The 20537-nt window shown below is 38.2% G+C and overlaps 2 protein-coding genes across 2 annotated transcripts in view; one reads left to right on the forward strand and one right to left on the reverse strand.

The window, feature by feature from the left end:
• The window catches only part of LOC118844120 (zinc finger protein 420-like), a 444485-nt gene that overhangs the window by 315563 nt on the left and 108385 nt on the right, over positions 1-20537 (forward strand). The gene's annotated exons all lie outside the window — the stretch shown is intronic.
• The window catches only part of LOC118844124 (zinc finger protein 260-like), a 31352-nt gene continuing 20417 nt past the window's right edge, over positions 9603-20537 (reverse strand). The window contains exon 4 of the mRNA XM_036751960.1: positions 9603-11931. Coding sequence (XP_036607855.1) covers positions 10691-11931 — 1241 coding nt within the window. The 3' untranslated portion in view covers positions 9603-10690. The remainder of the gene's footprint in view (positions 11932-20537) is intronic.

Consider the following 20537-nt stretch of genomic DNA (forward strand, 5'->3'; position numbering starts at 1 on the left):
CAATGGTACATTAGTGTCCCAATTTTTCCATATTCCCTCCAGCATTTGCCATTTTCCTTTTCTGTCAAATTAGTCAACCTGATAGGCATGAGGTGGTATCTCTAAGTTGTTTTAATTTGCATTTTTCTAATAAGCAATGATTTAGAGCATTTTTCATGCTACTATTGATAGTTTTTTCTTCTGAATGTTTGCTCATATTCTTTGACCATTATCAAGTTTTATGAATTTTGAATCATAAATTTTAAATTGTAATCTTAACAATAAGAGACATCATGTCATTATGCATTGTATGAAATTGTTTTTGGATGACACTTAAGAGAGTTGGATCGATACACTAGGTCCTCTTGTTTGGCCACCTCATTCACTTGATCAATCTCCACTAAACTTTTTTTGTGGGTTCCAATGTGCCAAATACATACCAAAACTTCATTCTCTGGATGATCTTAAGTCTAGGATCACAAATGCAATCCTTTCAGTTATTGACCAGCAGCTGATGAAAGTTTTTGTAAAGTCAGAAAATCAACTAAATATATAATTAGCCTTTCATATTTTGGGGGCAAGTTCATAGAATTTATACTTTTGGACTAATTAAAGCATAAAACTGCACTGATTTTTGGGATGTCCTGTAAGTTCTATCTTCCTGTATCCAAGGATGATGTTCTACCTGCTGCATCACCACAATGACAACTCCTTGGGAAGCTATAGTAATGGAAAAGGCAATAACTAATACAGTCCCAACACTGAACAGGGAGAACAATGAAAAAAGAAGTTTGAATGCAAGAGATATTTGAGGGGTAACAATGACAGAATATGGCCACTGATTAGAATGGAAGGGTTATAACAAAGAATAGATCAACATATACTTGAAGTTTTGAGCCTGGGTGAACAGAGGGGATAATGCTATCGGCAAAAAGTAGCAAGTCAGGAAGGAACAGGTCTTTGCGGGGAAACTAATGAGTTAAATTTAAGACATACTAAATTTGAGCTACTCTCAGGAAAAACAAGTGGAAGCACCCAAGAACTGGATGGAAATGCAGTTATAATACTTAGGAAAGAGGCTGAAGACATAGATTTGAGAACCAACTCTCTGTAAACAGCTAGAATTATCAGAATGAATTAGAATCAAAAAGATCAATTTGCATTTCTTTAAAGGGGGAAAAAAGCAGGGGTGTTGGGAAATGCCTCCCAAAAGGAACCTCCAGAAATAGCTTGTGGGTGGATCTTTCCAATACCCACTGGAAAGGGTTGTGTTTTACCAGACACCAGGGAATTTGTCTGGAGCAATTACTTGGAGCTGAACCACCAAATGGTATTCCAGAATCGAGTTGCCTATCTGACCAGCTTCACATGTAATGTTGTCTATTACTCATAGATTTTATAACCTCTATGGCTCACTCCTAGAGGTTTCTTTGGTTTTTGTCTCAAGCTTAGGGGTAAGGACATTCTGATTCTTGTAGAGCGAGTGAGAAGCTGATTGGTCTAAGACTCAGGGACTGATGACCAGTATCATGCTCTAGTCCATATTCTTGTCTTCTTTCTCCAGAGTTCTTTGGCTTAACAGACTCCAGGATGAAATATAATGGCTAGATTATGCCTTCCACCAGGTGGCCAGGAATAGAGACCGAGAATGTTCCATGTGAGTGAAGGGCCCAGAACTTAATAATTGATAATTCTTTTGGTCATTGTTCTAGTTCTCCCCCTTATTTTCCCTGAAGTCTTCTCTCTTTTTCAGAAATCTCAAAGGATTCAGTGAATTAGCATTTAAATGAAATTGCATTGAATGAAATAATATCAAAAGTGAAATGTATAACTTTAAAACTTAGGAGCTATGGGTAGTTCCCTTTCCCTATTCTGCTGGGACATGCTTTGTTCTCCAAGGGAAAGAAAGGCTCTCACCCCTTAATAAAGAAGCACTGTAAAACTTCCAATATCCAAATCAAGAGGTAGAAGAAAGAAAAATGATCTCATCGCTTCATTTTTTAAAAGATGTAATATTTTATTTTTCACGAATTACATGTAAAAATGATTAACATTCTTTTTGCAAAATTTTGAGTTCCAAATTCTTTCCCTCCCTCTTCTTACCATGCCCATTGAGAAGGCAATTTGACATAGAATATACATGTGTTATCATGCAAAAACATATTTCCACATAGGCATGCTATGAAAGAAAACACGAACAAAAATAAAGAAAAAATGGATGTTTTTCTGCTGTTTGCTCATTTTGCTAAACAATTTCTTGACTTTTGACTCTATGTATGCTAAAGTGGCACTCTGCCTATGGAGTGAAGGGGGCACTGACTCGAGTCAGGTTTTTGTGCAGATGTTTTCAGAGTAATTCTGGGGAACCTGTAAGTTTTCAGTTCTTCCAAGGTGGTATGACTTAGGAATAGGTATATTCTCCTGCTCTGTTCTGTGAGTGAATACAAGCACTTTTCCATCCTAGAACATGAACCGGGTCCCAGGTCCCCGGTGGCTGCAAGCTCTGGTATGCTAGGGCTTCTCTTCTTCCTGGAACTGAGACCCAGATCCAGGTATGAACACTGCAACAGAGTTCTGCCCCTGGTGCCAGCAAAGGGACCTCTGCAATCTCCTTTTGACCAGTTGTCTAACCCCCTTACTGAGTGCTGAGAGGTCAGGAAACTACCACAGATTCAGTCACCACCCTAGCTCCCCAAGACCTGCCTCTGGTCTGCTGGGACATGACCTGCACTGGACTCTCATCTCGGTGCAACAGACCTTTTGTGCTGACCCTCTAAGCTGTCTTGGACTGGATCATTGTTTCACTTAGTCGTTGTGCGGGTTCTCTTGCTCTAGAATTTATTTTGAGGCATCATTTAAAGATGTTTGGAGAGGTTTTGGGGAATGCTCAGAAGAGTCCCTGCCTTTTCTTTGTCATAGGTTCTGCCTCTATCACCTAATTGTTCTTGTCACTTGCTGTAGCAAGTGTCCACTGGAGCTACTAGCTGCTGACTGAGGATATCACCTCTTCATATCTTCATGGTCAGGACAGGCAAGTTTCCATCTCTTGTTTTCTCCTGGAATTGCAGCTTTCTCCCAGTCAGGAAGAATTAATGTCCCAAGGAAATCTGCAAGGTTGAGTAGGAAACAGAGTGGCTCCCAGGGGACACTCACAAAATGTTGTCCTTTTATACTGACCTACAGGAGTTCCCCATGTGTCATATCTCTGATGTGAATACTCTAAATACTTCTCTAATCAATCTGATACCCAAAGGCCTAAAATATTCAGGAGGTAAATAATCTGGCTGGACCAAAAGCTGCACTGGGGCTACATTTGAATCAGAAGCCAACAAGAATTACAGCAATTTGAAGATAGCGGCTGGAAAGCAGGGACTTGCCTAAGTTCTCCCCCAGGTCCCTCCAAACACCTATAAAAAACAGCTCTGAACAAATTCTAGAGCTGCAGAACTCACAAAATGGCAGAGGGAAGCAGGGCTCCAGCCCAGCACAGCCTGGATGGTCACTGGGAAGGGTCTATCACACAGAGCTGGGAGCGGAGCGGAGCAGAGCTCAGTGTGAGCTGCGCCAGGACCAACCAGACCGGGAGCTGGGCAGAACAGGCAGTAGGGCCCTGAATCATTAGGCTGTGGCAGTTACCAGACTTCTCAACCCATAAACCCCAAAGACAACAGAGGTTAGTGGGAAAAGCTGCTGGGATAGAGTGAAAAGAGTTGGCGGTCTACCACCACCCCAGGGGTGGTGGAGGTGGTGCAGCTCTGAGGCTGCTTACAGAGCTATAGCTGCAGCTGCTTCCAGCCCCAGGCCCACCTGGTGGGAGGAATTAAGCAACAAATCAGAGTGGGAGTGAAAAGCCTGCTTTACCCTGCCTGAATCTGGGCTGCAATCCTGGTTGGCTGTTCTTGGGGGAGAAGGAGCGCTGGTGTGGCAGAGCTTGCTGTGTAGAAGTAGCTATGAAAACAGCAGTGCAGCCCCTCAAGCTTGGGACAAAGTACTCTATACTCTACAAGCAGTCATACACCGACAAAAAGCTCAAGGGTCAAGTAGTTGGCTGGGAACATGAACAGGCAGTGAAAACAGTCTCAGATTCAGTTTCCGACTTTGGAATCTTTTTTTGGTCACAAAGAAGACCGAAACATACAGCCAGAAGAAGTTAACAGTCAAAGAGCCTACATCAAAAGCCTCCAAGAAAAATATGAATTGGTCTCAGGCCATGGAAGAACTCAAAAAGGATTTGGAAAAGGAAGTAAGAGAAGTAGAGGAAAAATTGGGAAGAGAAATGAAAATGATGTGAGAAAACCATGAAAAACAAGTCAATGATTTGCTAAAGTAGAACCAAAAAATACTGAAGAAAATAACACCTTAAAAAACAGACTGTCAAATGGCAAAGGAGCTCCAAAAAGCCAATGAAGAGAAGAATGCCTTGAAAGGCAGAATTAGCCAAATGGGAAAAGGGGGTCCAAAAGATCACTGAAGGAAATACTACCTTAAAAATTAGATTGGAGCAAGTGGAAGCTGGTGACTTGATGAGAAATCAAGATATTGTAAAACAGAACCAAAGGAATGAAAAAATGGAAGACAATGTGAAATATCTCATTGGAAAAACCACTGACCTGGAAAATAGATCCAGGAGAGAGAATTTAAAAATTGGACTACCTGAAAGCCATGATCAAAAAGAGCTTAGATATCATCTTTCAAAAAATTATCAAAGAGAACTGCCCTGATATTCTAGAGCCAGAGGGTGAAACAGAAATTGAAGGAATCCACAGATCGCCTCCTGAAAAAGATCCCCAAAAGAAAACTCCTAGGAATATTGTCATCAAATTCCAGAGCTCCCAGATCAAGTACAAAACACTGTAAGCAGCCAGAAAGAAACAATTTGAGTATTGTGGAACCACATTCAGGATAATACAATATCTAGCAGCTTCTACATTAAGGGATCGAAAGGCTTGGAATATGATATTCTGGAGGTCAAAGGAGCTAGTATTAAAACCACGAATCACCTACCCAGCAAAACTGAGTATCATGCTCCAAGGCAAAATATGGATTTTCAATAAAATAGAGGACTTTCAAGCTTTCTCAGTGAAAAGACCAGAGCTGAATAGAAAATCTGACTTTCAAACACAAGAATTAAGAGAAGCATGAAAAGGTAAACAAGAAGAGAAATCATAAGGGACTTACTAAAGTTGAACTGTTTTGTTTACATTCCTACATGAAAAGATGTGTGTAATTCATGAGACCTTGGTATTAGGGTAGCTGAAGGGAATATACATACATACACACACACACACTATATACATACATACATATATATATATATATATATATATATATATATATATATATATATATGGCACAGGGTGAGTTGAATATGAAGGGTTGATATCTAAAAAAATCTAATTAAGGGATGAGAGGAATATATTGAGAGAGGGAGACAGGGAGAGATAGAATGGGGTAAATTATCTCACATAAAAGTGGCAAGAAAAACAGTTCATTGGAAAGGAAGAGGGGGCAGGTGAGGGGGAATGAATGAATCTTCCTCTCATCAGATTTGACCTGAGGAGGGAATAACATACATACTCAACTGGGTATCTTACCCCCACAGGAAAGGAGGAGGAAGGGGATAAAAAGAGGGTACAATAGAAGGGAGGGCAGATGGGGGAGGAGGTAATCAAAGGCAAACACTTTTGAAAAGGGACAGGGTCAAGAGAAAAAACTGAATGAAGGGGGACAGGATAGGAGGGAGCAAAATATAGTTAGTTTCTCACAACATTAGTATTGTGGAAGGGTTTTGCATAATGATACATGTGTGACCTGTGTGGAATTGCTTGCCTTCTTAGGGAGGGAGGGTGGGTGGGGAGGGAAGAGGGGAGAGAATTTGGAAGTCAAAGTTTTAAAAGAAGATGTTCAAAAAAAATTTTTTGCATGCAACTAGGAAATAAGATATACAGGCAATGGGGCATAAATATCTTGCCCTACAAGAAAGTAAGGGAAAAGGGGATTGGGGTGACAGAAGGGAGGGCTGAGTGGGGAACGGGGCAATCACAATATATGCCATCTTGGAGTAGGGGGGAGGGTAGAAATGGGGAGAAAATTTGTAATTCAAAACCTTGTGGAAATCAATGCTGAAAACTAAAAATATTAAATAATAATAAAAAAAAGAATTTAAAGAAAAAAAAAGAATTACAGCAATTTGGAGCAAATGGTAAGTTCCAGAAACCACTTTGGATATACTAAGTTTTTTTCTTAAAAAGAATTTAAAAACCAAAAAACCTTCCATCACAAATGTAATAAAAAATGTGAATTCCTTGTGTTTCTGTGGGAAGATAGAGGATTGGGAGAGAACCCTTTAAGATGAGGACCCTGGCCAAGTCTAGGGTTCTACATCCAAATATTCTCTTTCTCTCTTCCCAAGAGATGTCTGGTTGTTTATAGCAAACACTTGCTTAGAATGCAATAAAAATCAGCTGATTGTTTCTAGCCAAAAACCATTATAAAAGTGCGGACATCAAACACATACAATTTAAGGGTAAGTAATGTCAGTTCACCAAGTAGGATGAGGAAGGGAAGTGAAGGGGAATATATTCCATCGGCTCTCAATAGCATCATAACAGCAATATCCTGCCTTGGCAGATTACTCCTTAAGTATATTCAAAAATTGGACAACTTATGAGTAGATTACAATTCATAACTGTACTCAGTTTTGGGTAGCAACATCCTTCATAGCTATCAGCTCTCCAACCAGCTCTAAAGTTCCTACTCCTTTTGGCCCCTACAGCTTCCAAGTATCACCATGCTTTGGATCTCTTTGTGTCTGGGAAAACTGTACTTCCTATTAGTCTCTGTACTGACAAGGAACTAAACATCCCCCCATCCCCCATTGTTGGGGTATAATGCTTTTAAGGTAGATTCATGAACCAATAAATAAATGTCTGCTTATGATCCATAGTGAATCAGATACTGCACATATTATCTATTTTAACAATGGCCACTTCGGAGGGTCAACTCAAATCACTTTCATTCCCTCCCCCTGAACACTGCGTAGGTTCTTGTTACTGAGTCTCCCATCTATTCTGTCTTCCCACCAACTTCAATTCCCTCTCCCTAACTCCTTTTTGTGTGGGTGGAGAGCATGGTCTGGGTATGGGAAAGAAACGTATATATGTTCAAAGCTTATCCTTTATTTGGTCCACCACTGCCATTCATCTGAATTTTTTTCCTATTTATTGGTACTTATTCTCTTTATCTTTATTCTATATGTAATGGTGGTCTACACACATATTCTTTTTCAGGATGTCTGGTTATACTCAAACTTCACTATAAAGTTTTACTTTTACTTTGAGCAATTACTTTTTCTTCTCTCTCCCTCATTGAACAAAAAAGACAATTAAAGTTAAAACTTCATAACACACATATATAATGCAGCAACACAAATTTCCACATTGGTCATATCAAAAACATAGTTCTCATTCTGTATTTTAATCTAGCAGCTCTTCAAAAAGAGATGGGTAGCATGCTTATCTTCAGTCCTCTAAAATCATGGTTTGCCTGGGTTTAGGACAATAATGTACAAAGGAGTTGTCCATCTTTATACGTCAAGGTAACTTGCACACTGTGATTTTCTGATCCAGACCAAAATAGACATGCAGGCAGTCTTACTCCTTTCCAACACATTCCCTATACATTAGCAAACTGATGTACCTAAATCAGAAGTCAGACCATGTCATTTTGCTCTAGAGTTTTGGGAGCTTTTTGACTGATTCTAGAATAAAACACTAAGTCGTCTGTTAAAGCCCACCAAAATGTGACTCCAGCCTGTCATTACAAGCTGACTACATTTTGACTGCTCACCAGAAGGTCAGAAGATGACCCAAAATCACTGAAGGGCTGGAAGAGTCTGATGGGACACTTCTGATTGAGGTAATAGACACGCTAGAACAATGAGTCTGTAAGTGATGATTTGTAGATCATTCTCACCTCTCTGAGGTAGAAAAGACAAGGTTAGTCTCTTTCAAGGATGGATCCAGTGGCTGCAGAACCAACTTCTGGCTAGTGTCTGCATTAGTCACACAACGAACAATCCAATACCCTATAGCCCAAATTTGGACCTCCACAAATTAACCTACATTAGACTTTGCAACCATCTGGCTAGAAATGGCAGGCAGATTACTGGGGTTCAGGGAGGCAGGCAGAAATATTATGCTTTTTCTCTCTGTTACAAAAAGATCAAGTATCATAATTCAATAATCTGGTCCATATCATGGGGGATTCCAAATTTTTTTCATCATTCAAAAAATATTTAAACATTCTTTTAAAAATCTGGAGTTCCAAATTCCCTCTCTCACTCCATCCCCTCCCACATCTACTCAGAAGGCAAGCAATATATCGATTATACATGTGACATCATGCAAAACAAAGTTCTATATTGATCATGCTGCAAATAAGAAAACAAAGACAATGAAAAAGTTATACTTCAATTTACACTGAATTCATCAGCTCTCTTTCTGGAGGTAGAGAGCATTTTTCATCATGAGTCCTTTGGAATTCTCTTAGATCATCTTAATCAGAGTAGCAGCTAAGTCTTTCACAGTTGATCAACATTACAATATCGATGTTATTGTGTACAAGACCTCCAGGCTCTGTTGGAGTGACACACTTCACTCTGCATCAATTCATACAGGTCTTACCAGGTTTATCTGACCCCATCCCCCTCATCATTTCTTATGTTGTAGTTCAGTTGTTTCTCACTCTTTGTGACACCACTGTGAGGTTTTCTTGGGAAAGAAACTGGAGTGCTTTTGCCATTTTCTTCTTCAGTGTATTAAGACAAACACAGGTTAAGTGACTTGCTAAGGGATACACAGCTAATAAGTGACTGAGGCCAGAATTGAACTCAGGTATTCCTAACTCCTGGCTCAGTGCAATTTCCCCTGAACCATCTAATGTTTCAATTATAGTAAGATAATGTTCCATCAGAATCATATACCACGACCTGTTCAGCCACTCTCCAATTAATGGGTATCCCTTCTATTTCAAATTACTTGCCATCACAAGCAGAGCTACTATAAAGATTTTTGTACATATAAATCCTTTTCCTTTGATCTCTTTGGGATACAAATCTAGTAAGAGTATTTCTGTATCAAAGGCTAAGCATACTTTTATAGCCCTTTGGGCATAGTTCCAAATTGTTCTCCAGAATGGTTGGAAAAGTTATAAATGGCGTACCAGTGTCTCTATTTTTTTATATCTCCTCCAGAAATTATCATTTTTCTTTTAATCTGATAGGTGTGAGGTGGTATCTCAGAATTGTTTTCATTTGTAATTTTGTGACCAATAGTGATTTAGAGCATTTTTTCCACATGATAATTGATAGCTTTGATTTCTTCTTCTGAAAACTCCCTGTTCATATCCCTTGACCACAATGAAAATCTCATTCATCTTTTGAAATGTATCACTAATTTCATAAAATGGGAAGCTAAGTAGCACAATGGATAGAGTGCTAGCTCTGGAGTCAGGAAGAAATCACTTTAAATCCAGCCTCAGACACTTTACTAGCTGTGTGGTCCAGGGCAAGTCATTTAACCCTATTTGCCTCACTTCCACATCTGTGAAATGAACTAAGGAAGGAAATGGTAAACCCCTCCAGTATCTTTGCCAAGAAAACCCCAAAGCAGGTCACAAAGAGTCAGCCACAATGGAAAATGCATAAATAACAACCAATCATACGATAAGGAATTTGACTACCTTAAGAGAATTATAGTTACTCATATCATTCACCTGCACTTAACTGAATTTCTTCATTTGACATTAAGAAAACTAGGAAGGAATCATATCCCATCAACATCTGCCACAAGTCCTTTTGATGCTTTGTTTTAACTAAAGAGATTCCAAATCTTTGCGGTTCACAGTGGCTACCCTGATGAATATGAGCAGAAGCAAAATCATCAAAATCAAGAATATAGCTCAGATCATACTTCCTCAAGTAGAGTCAACAATTACATAGCACACATCATGATTACCTGATGGCCAAGAGGTAATTCATATACCTCTTGCACGACATATGTCAGGGATCAAAGCTAATACCAAAGCTTTTCCAATACCAGCAGCCACTCAGTATCCCCTGCCCAACCAGTATAGCCTCTCATTCCCTGAAAGACCATGGAAAGATAACACTAATCTTTATCCCATTAGAGGGCTCCACAGAAAGGAGGGCTATCTCTTTATCCCATGGGGGCTAAATAAGGACTCTCTGAACATCATCTAGAGACTCAGAATCATAGTCTACTTAGCTAGGGGATCTTCTCACATTCCTTACATTCATAAACAATCTCTCCAGTGTGAATTTGCTGATGGAAATAAATCAAAATCCTCAGTTTAAAAGCCTTCCCCACATGCATTACACTCATAAGATTCCTCTACAGAATGAATTCTTTGATGCTGAGCAAGCTGTGTCCTAACTATGAAGGTCTTCCCACATTCATTACATTCAAAAAGTCTCTCTCCAGAATAAATGTTCTCATGTTCAGTAAGTTCTACATTCCGCAGAAGGTCTTCCTTTATACAGTACATTTGTAAGGCTTCTCTCTGTATGAATTCTTTGATGTTGGATAAGTTCTGGGTTGTAGTGGAAAGTGTTCTCACACTTATATTCATAAAGAATCTCTCCCGTATGAATTTTCTTCAGCACAGTAAGTTATGTCTTCATCCTGAAGGTCTAACCACATATAGTATATTCATATGGTTTCTCTCCAGTATGAATTCTTTGATGTCGGATAAGTTCTGAGTTGTAGGAGAAAGCCTTCCCGCACTCCTTACATTCATAAAGAATCTCTCCATTATGAATTCTCTGATGGATATAAAGGTGTGTTCTCTGTCTAAAGAACTTCCCACATTCACTACACTCATAAGGTTTTTCTCCAGTATGAATTCTCTGATGCACAGTAAGTTGTGTCCTACTCCTGAAGGCTTTCACACACACAGTACATTTATAAGGTTTCTCTCCAGTATGCATTCTCTGATGTTGAATAAGATCTGAGATGTAAGGGAAAGCCTTTCCACACTCCTTACATTCATAAAGAATGTCTCTAGTATGAAGTCTCTGATGCATATAAAGGTGTGTCCTCTGTCTAAAAAACTTCCCACATTCATTACATTCATAAGGTTTCTCTCCAGTATGAATTCTCTGATGCACAGTAAGTTGTGTTTGATTCCTGAATGCCTTTCCACATACAGTACAATCATAAGGTTTCTCTACACTATGAATTCTTTGATGTCGATTAAGATCTGAGTTGTAGAGGAAAGCCTTCCCACACTCCTTACATTCATAAAGAATGTCTCCAGAATGAATTCTCTGATGCAGGTTAAGATGCACCTTCCTCTTGAAGGCCTTTCCACATTCACTACATTTATAAGGTTTCTCTCCAGTATGAATTCTTTGATGTTTAATAAGATGTGAGTTTCTATGGAAAGCCTTCCCACACTCCTCACATTCATAAAGAATTTTTCCAGGATGAATTTTTTGATGTACAGTAAGTTGTATCTTACTCCTGAAGGCCTTTCCACATTCATTACATTCATAAGCTTTCTCTGCAATATGACTTCTCTGATGTTTAATAAGATCTGACTTGCAGAAGAAAGCCTTCCCACACTCCTTACACTCATAAAGAATCTTTCCAGGATGAATTCTTTGATGGACAGTAAGTTGCGTCTTCCTCCTGAAGGCCTTTCCACATTCACTACATTCATAAGGAATCTCACCAGTATGAATTCTCTGATGGACATAAAGGTGTGTCCTCTGTCTAAAGGACTTCCCACATTCACTACACTCATAAGGTTTCTCTCCAGTATGAATTCTCTGATGTACAGTGAGATTTGCATTCATGCTGAAGGCCTTACCACAGACAGTACATTCATAAGGTTTCTCTCCAGTATGCATTCTTTGATGTCGAATAAGTTCTGAGTTGCAGTGACAAGCCTTCCCACACTCCTTACATTCATAGAAAATCTCTCCAGTATGAATTCTCCGATGTATACTAAGTTGTGTCTTACTCCTGAAGGCCTTCCCACATTCATTACATTCATAATGTTTCTCTCTGGCAAATTCTTTGCTGCCTGAAAGGAAAAATACAGAGTCGATTAATCTTGCCTTTTTTCCCCTTTCCCGAAGTCCCTATGTGCTTAAAAGCTTTTAGAGCTATTCTCTTGCCTTCACACTTGAGAAGTCTAGTCTCACTGGTCTTTCACTAAATATCATAATTTATGTTATGTGAAAGTGTAATAATTCAAAGTTAACATATGTTAATGAATTGACTTAGGATCAAACTACCTGGAAAAATGAGCAAGTCCTTACACTACTGTAAATGGCTGATATTGGAATGGAATAAGGAAATGAAAGACTATCCATAAAATGACTTTGAGAACTTGCAAACATATCCTTACAATCTGGAGGGAATATAAAAAGTAAAAACATTGGATAGAAAGAAAAAGAACTGATGAGTTTAGAGTAATAAGGAGAGAGAGACACACACAAAATAAACAGAATAAAACAGAGTAAAAATGAAATATGACGAAAGGTAGTCATATCAGACAACTGTTGCCATAAATTTGCTCTAAAAATCTAACATATCTACTTCGTAAGGAATTGATTCAAATTTTTAAAAGATCCAATTCCAAAGGGTAAATGATCAAGACAAATAGGTATTTTTCAAAAGACAGATTATTAATAATCACCGGAAATCACTATTAGGTCTACATCCTCAAAATGTTATCAAAAGCAAACAACATCTCTCTCAAAGTTTATTCATGGTACTTTTTTTGTGAAATAGCAAAATACTGAAAACTATAGGTCCAAAGATGGGGTTATAGCTAAACAAGTCCTGGGATATGAATATAATATTGTGCCTTTATAAACATAACTTCAAAGCATAAAGAAAAACAGGATGACATATAAAATGACAGACTGAAGAAAGAGAAATTAGGTTATGATTAAATATTTTAAAAAGTATCAGAAGCAAAGCAACATTAATCATTAAAAACAACACAGAAGAAAATATCAAAATGGAACTCAGAAACAAAAAGGGCATATAGTTAATATTTTAAGTAACGTGTTTATTTTAAAAAGGAGAATGAATTCATGCAAGTGAGGCAGGAGACTGCCTGCTTAAGATAAGATAATCTTCAATAAACCTACCCTGTACTGAGGCAAGAACTTTCTTTTAGAGTGGAGATACATGTGAGTAAAGACATACAAAATGAAGTTGTAAAGTCTCAGCTCTTCTCAACAGGCCTGAGAATCTTTAGTAGTATCACCTTGCTCCACATATTGCAAGAGCTTTGAGCTAAAATGACCAACAGAGTGGCAATCTGCAATTATCTATCTCCTTGATTTCTATGTAGTCACCTGGACAGCTGCTGCTTGGAAAATCTTGCTCTGACATCCAAGATGCTTCCTTACTTTCCAATTGGTAGATCACATCTGGTTTGGAAACTGCGAATCCTGTCCATCGAAAATAAAAAAGTTCTACAGTCAACTCAGAAGCCATCATAAAACAGACATAAAACCCTTAGTAGAAAGGTGGGGAAATAAAGGTACAGAATGTATCTTATACCATCAAGGGCACTGTCTATGTTAGCTGATTTTCTCTTAAATCTTTTTTTTCAACCAGGGAGGGCTCAATGGGCTAGTTGGAAAGAGAGATAGGATTTTTTTTTGCTGTCATTTGTTTTTTTAGGTGGTAGAGTGGGAATGTAGAAGAGAACTGACATATAAAAAAATAATCCATTAAACTCAAAAGAAGTCCAAACCAGATCAAGTTCTTTGGGGAAAAAAAAGTATAGTCCTGCTAGGAAGAACTCAAGAATAGTACAAAGGACCACTGAAAGATATTCTACATTATGAAGAAATGGGATACAGAGTGGGACTTAGAAAATATAGTTCATTTGACTCACTCCTTGCTTAAACAATGGGAAATAATACCTACACTAGAACTGAACAGAAAATTTTGGATTTCAAGCAAGAGAGAGGGGAAGATACATTCTCAAGGATAACAAATGAAGCAGTCTAGTTTACAGACATACTAAGGAAAAACATTTTTCCTGGAAACAGGCAGCACAAGTACTCTGTCTCTGGGCTACAAAAGGATTAGGAATATCTTCCTTTTGTATGACAAAGAATAACTCTTAAAATCTCAAAAAGTCTCCACAGTATATATCATGGCTCCAAAGGGGTAGCTGTTCTTACCCAAAGAGACCAAGTTCCTATAGTTCTCCAGCATCACATCCTTGTACAGTGTTTTCTGAGATGGGTTCAAATGTACCCACTCATCCCAAGTGAACTCCACAGCCACATCCTTGAATGTCACTGATTCCTGAAATACCAAAAATATTTGTGCTTCCTGAAGTATAGTTCTGTTATGAAGTTTAAATATAAACATCTTGCCAGTACGGATTATTTTATTTACATATTTGTAACCTGGTACAGAGATTGGCACATAAAAGGCACTTAAAAATTCCTCTCCCATTAGACCGCAAGTTCCTTGAGTACAGGGGCTATTTTTGCCTTCCTTTGTATCCTCACCACTTAGTGCAGTGCCTGGTACCTAGTAGGAACTAAAAAAATACTTGTTGTTAATGGATCCAGTGACATCAATTTTAAAAGTTTTTTTTTTTAACATGTACCAATGGCTCTTACTTCCACTCTCTAAGCTCAAATAGTAATATGCCTAGTTCCTTTTTCACTTTGAATGGGATGGATAATTGTGAAAACTTCACAGGCTATGTCTAATGGGGAGGTTTTGGGATTTGGCCTTGTAATTTTGGGAAGGCATGCCCTTCCCCCTCTCTCTCTCAGATGTTAGAAGATAATGAACTTCCCCTGAGCTATTTGTTCTCTGCTCCAGGAAGGGTGTCTCCTCCCCCCTTACCCCATTTCTTCTCCTAGACTTTCAGACGCCACCCAGGCAGTTGAGTTCTGATAGGGAAAAACTGAATGGACCGGATCAACCTTGGTCCTCTGTGTAGTTTTCACGCCTAGACTGTAAGCCCACCTTCCAGCCACTGGTGAGAAGGGACACAGGTGGGTGGGAATCTTTTCATTAAGACTATAAATTAAGGCAGGTTCCCTTTTACCTTGCCTCCTCCATTATGGAGGTGTGCCCAAATCTTGCAAGGTTTGTAGAATAAATTTACTTTGTTTCTCTTAAAGATGTCTCTCCTATTATTTAAAAATTCTGTCCCATACACTTAGTGAAATAAAACAATGAAAATGGAATAGCTGAAAATAACTATCATGTGGCCCTAAGTCTTCTCTTCCAGGCTAAATATACATTCAATCAATCATCCTGATCTCTTCACCACTAAAACAATTTCCTCTCTTCATGCAATCACTTTGCTTCTTAAAATGCTGGTGCTCTGAAATTAACATGATCATGTTCAGTGCTCCCAGAGACAAAAGAGTAAAAACAAGGGAAGATGGCACAGTAGATTATAAAATTCCATGCTCTCAGATTTCCTCTACAAACAAGACAAACAGTGCCTCAGAGTGAATGTAGAACAGAAAAATTAAACAAGTTATGGTGGAGTAGTGGTCCTCCTAGGACAAATGAAAAAGACCTGAAGACCCAGGGCCAGAAGTTTGGCCCAAGTGAAGTGCAAATACCTCAGGCTGTATCCTCTGAAACTACAAACAAGCCCTAGGGGTAGCTGGATCGGGAGGCAGCCCCAGCCCCTGCCTCAGCCTCAGCCACAGGAGTTTTCACCTCACAGATAGTGTGGGGATCAGATATTTAGGCAGGGGAGAATTGAAGGACCCTTTGCTTTCTGTGAGTTCTCCATAAAGTAGTCTTTTAGGCAAATGTACATTTAACATTCACACAATGTGGCCAGCCCATTGGAGCTGCTCTCTCTGCTGGTTACAGAAATCTTTCTTGCCATATAGGGAAGTAGGAGGGAATGAGGATAAAGCAAGGGGAGATGGGGTGGCACTGATAGTATTCAGGGTAGATTAAGAGAGGCAGTTATTTGAAGCAAAACAGACTTTTTAGGAGGGACAGTTTAGAAAAGAATGAGGGAAAGATAAATAGGGAGAAAACAGGATGAAGTGAAATATACTAATCATAAATGTGAATGGGATGAATTCACCCATAAAATGAAAGTGGTTAGCAGAATGGATTGAAAATCAGAATTCTACAATATATTGTGTGTGCAAGAAACATCTGAAACAGAGGGACACACACAGAGTTAAAATAAGGGGCTGAAGCAGAATCTATTATGCTTCAGCTGAAGTAAAAAACGGCAATGGAAAGCAACCATGATCTCAGACAAAGCAAAAGGAAAAACAGAACTAACTGAAAGAGATAGGCAGGAAAATTACATCTTGTGAAGAGGTACTGTGGTGCTGGAGAAATCAGTTATTGCTAAGGAGAACCCTGCCCCCAGCCCCTAACTAAAACCCCAGTTTGCATAATAAAGAATGGACTCAGACCTTTTGGCATTTAGCAAATGTCCCTGGGGCTCCGTGACTCCTCCAAGGAATGTCAATAGATAAGATTATCCTACTTAAGGATAACCTGTCAGAATCTTTGATCTGTCAGGACCTTTGTTCCTGTTCCCCGACCACCTTGTGACCTGGCCTATAAATTTCAAGAGATAATTAACCACTACACCCTGTATTTTCTTTAAAAATGACTCCTTCACCCCAACTCTGGGCCATTCTGATTTGGGTGGAACCCCAAATGGTCACTGGCTAATAAATTCTCGATTAAAACTTACACTCTGTGGCGTGTCTCACTCGCTCTTGGTATAACAGTACTACAGACAATGAAGTAATGTCAATACAAAACTTATATGTACCAAATGGTATAGGATCCAAATTTTTAAGAAGAAAGTAAAATGAGTTACAAGAGGAAAAAGAAAATATTAATGAAAGGATCTCAACCTTCCTGTCTCGGAACTAGAAAAATCTAAACACAAAATAAATAAGTTAAGGGGATGAAAGAATTTCAGGAAATTTAGATATGAAAGGCCTCTGGAGAAACTGAATAAGAACAGAAAGGAGTATTCCTATTTATCAGCTGGACATGGCATCTTCACAAAAAATTAACCATGCATTAAGGAATAAAAACCTCACAACCAAAGGTAAAACAAGACAAATATGAAGAGCATCCTTTGCAGATCATAATGAAATAAAAATTATATTTTAAAAGCCGAGTGAAACACAGACTAAAAATTAATTGGAATCTAAATAATTTAATCCTAAAGAATGGGCAGGGAGAGGATTTTGGGAAGATGGGGCATCAGAAATTTCAAAGCTCTCTTGATTTCTCCCACAAAGAAAACAAAATAATGCCTCAGGGCAAACATGAAGCAGTAAAAATAAACAAGAGTGGAGGCAAAACAGAGGTCCTCCTGGGACAAATCTGAGATGATCTGAAGAAAAATCCCAGAAAGAGGTTTGGTCTCTGTGAAGAGTAAACACCTCCAGGCTAGTTCTTCTGAAACAGCAAGTGGCAAGCCCTGGGGCTAGCTGGGCTGGGAGGTAGGCTCAGACTCAGCCTCAGCCACAGGAATTCTCCACCCTCCCCCCACACCCCCCACAGTGTGGGGAGTCAGGCATCTGAGTGGGGGAAGATTGAGGGAACCTCTGTTGATAAGGGACTCCAAGCCCAGCTGTGCTTGCCAAGACTGGGTTAGAAGGAACCAACGCGAGTCTGGTGAGTGCAGAAGCAGTGAGATGGGGACTCCACTGGCTATGGGCATTTACAGGAGGCTGGAGTTCCTGGTTTCAGTTCCAGGCCAGAGAAGAGAACTGAAGGAGGTTCAGAGGACAGAGACACCACACTCCAAACACCAGGACTAGAAGTGATCACAAAAAATAAGCTGCTACAAATAAAACAATAAAATGAGCAGGTGAAGAAGAATCCAACCACAGAAAGTTATGGGAATAGAAAAGACTGGGGGTTCGTCTTCGGAGGAAGAAACTGAGGCAAAGAAAAAGCCTCTCCTATCTGAAAGAGTAATGTCAAATGGACACCTGGGCAAAAAGAATTTATAGAAGAACTTAAAAAAGACTTTAAAAACAGAGGGAGACTGAGGAATAATTAAAAAAAAAAAAGAAAAATCTAATAAAAACAAGAAGATTATGAAAAGAACACCAACCAATTAGAAAAGAAAGATTCAGAATCTTAAGGAAGAAAACAATTCCTTGAGAATTAGAATTGGGGAAGGGGAAGCCAGCAAAGTTAAAAGAAACCAAGAAATAATAAACAAAATATAAAGAATGAAACAATTGCTCTGGAAAACGGATCGAGAAGAGAAAATATAAGAATAATCAAACTACCTGAAAGCTATCATCAAAAAAAGAATCTTGATGCAATAATAGAAGAAATTATCAAAGAAAATTGTCCTGAAGCATTGGACAAGAGGGGAAAGTAGAAATAGAAATAAAAGAGATTCTATGAAGAAAACCTACAGGAATATCATAGTCAAATCCCGAAACCCCAGCTCAAGGAGAAACATTACAAGCAACAGGAAAAAAAATTAAAATATGGCAGTGCCACAATTAGAATCACACAAGACCTAGCAGTGGTGACACTAAAAGACCGCAAGTCTTTGAACACCATATATCTAACAGTAAAAGAACTGGGGATGCGGCCGAAAATATTATGCCCAGCAAAGTTAAGCATAATCCTGAATGAAAAAAAAAGGACACTAAATGAATTGTCAGACTTGCAGGATTTTGTTTCAAAACAAAAAAAAAAAAAACACCTGAATTCAACAGAAGATTTAACATATAAGATTCAAGAGGATTATAAGGTATTTTTCAAACACATTACAAGGAACCCAATAAGGACAGACTATTTACTTTTTATATGAGGAAATTTAAAACAAATGTCTAAGATTGTTATTAGTAATTGGGGTAGATCTGAGTATGATATGATTTTAAAAAGTAAAACCATTAAGGGAAAGGTAAAAAGAGTAATAATTTTATACAAATGAGGTCCAAGAAGAACTGACACAAAGGAATTAGATGGGGGAGGAGTGTTGGTAGTCCCAGAATCCTACTTTCATAGAACCTGAAAAGATCTTAGCTTAAAAGGGCCAGGGTCTCCTACTGCATCCTGGGCCAACTCCAATTGTCCGGATGAATATCTGGCCATGGGACCCAGATAGCTCTGGAGGAGAAAGTGAGGCTGGTAACCTTGCACAGGTTACCTCACTCAAATCAAAGTCAACTGCAAGTCATGTCATCATCGCCCTGATGTCATGGTCCTCTTCAAGAATGAGGGACAAGCACAACTTTCACTGGGAATCAGTTTAAGAGGGGGCAATATCTATATCTATATCTATATCTGTATCTATATCTATATCTATATCTATATATCTATATATCTAGAAGGGTATAAAAGTCAGGATATAAAAATACAGGAATTTAGAAAGAAATAAAAAGAAAGAATTTAGAAAGAAATAAAAAGTTAAGGGGATAGGGAATGGGAAGACAATAAGGGAGGGATTTTCAGAAGGGAGGAGAGAATAGGATTGGGGGTGGTATAGAAGGGTATTTAGATTGACGGGAATAAGAGGATAAGGCAGGGATCCTAGGAGAGGGGGGTAGGTTAAATAATAGAAGGGCAAGGTAGCAGGTAGACATAAAACAGAAGAGTCAGAAGGGATAGGAAATAAGAGATACACACAAACATAAAATAAAGATCAGAAATAGAGCTTAGGGAAAAAACGCAGGGGCAATAATGATCTCTGATAAAGTTAAAGCCAAAATAGATATAATCAAAAGAGAAAAATATGGAAACTACACTATATAACAGCCATATTAATCAATATTATTTTTAGACTAAAACAACCAGACAGCATAACGTTGGAATATTGCTGTGGTGTAGGAAATGATAAGTTGAGGGATTTAAAAAAACATGGAAAGATTCAGATTTATGAAGGAAGAGGCTATCCACCCTCAGAGAAAGAAAACAAATAAGTATAGGACAATCTCACATAGATGCATATGGATATATATGAGTATGATTATAGATATTGAAGTATACGAATGTGCATATGTATGTATATATCTGTGTATATATGTATATGTATATACATATATAAATTAAGCTCAGATATATATTCATTTATATGTTCATATGCATGTATATATGTGCATGTGTATATATGTATGTACATAAGCATATATATAAACATGTATATGTATATATATGTGGATATAAAGATATCTGTGCTTAATTGTAGCCTTTGGTGGGGGGAAAAAGGGGAGAAAAAGAACAAAGTAAAAAGTGCACAGCAAAAAACAAAAGAAAACTTACAAGGAAGCAAAGAAAAGATGGACAGCTCTGAATATAACATGTAAGATTTATTATATAGGCTTTCTTGAAGTAGAAATTTATTGTATATTTTGAATCTTCTCTTATGTTCTGCCGTGGACATGATGTTTTTTTTCTTTTCTAATTTTGAATTTTTTTAATATTTAATTTTATAATTTGTTTTTCTTTTCTTATTTTGTATTTGTTTTAGTCTTTAAGTTTAAAATTTAAAAATTTTTAAGA

The sequence above is a fragment of the Trichosurus vulpecula genome, chromosome 3 (genome assembly GCF_011100635.1).
Source record: "Trichosurus vulpecula isolate mTriVul1 chromosome 3, mTriVul1.pri, whole genome shotgun sequence".
Lineage (NCBI taxonomy): Eukaryota > Metazoa > Chordata > Mammalia > Diprotodontia > Phalangeridae > Trichosurus > Trichosurus vulpecula.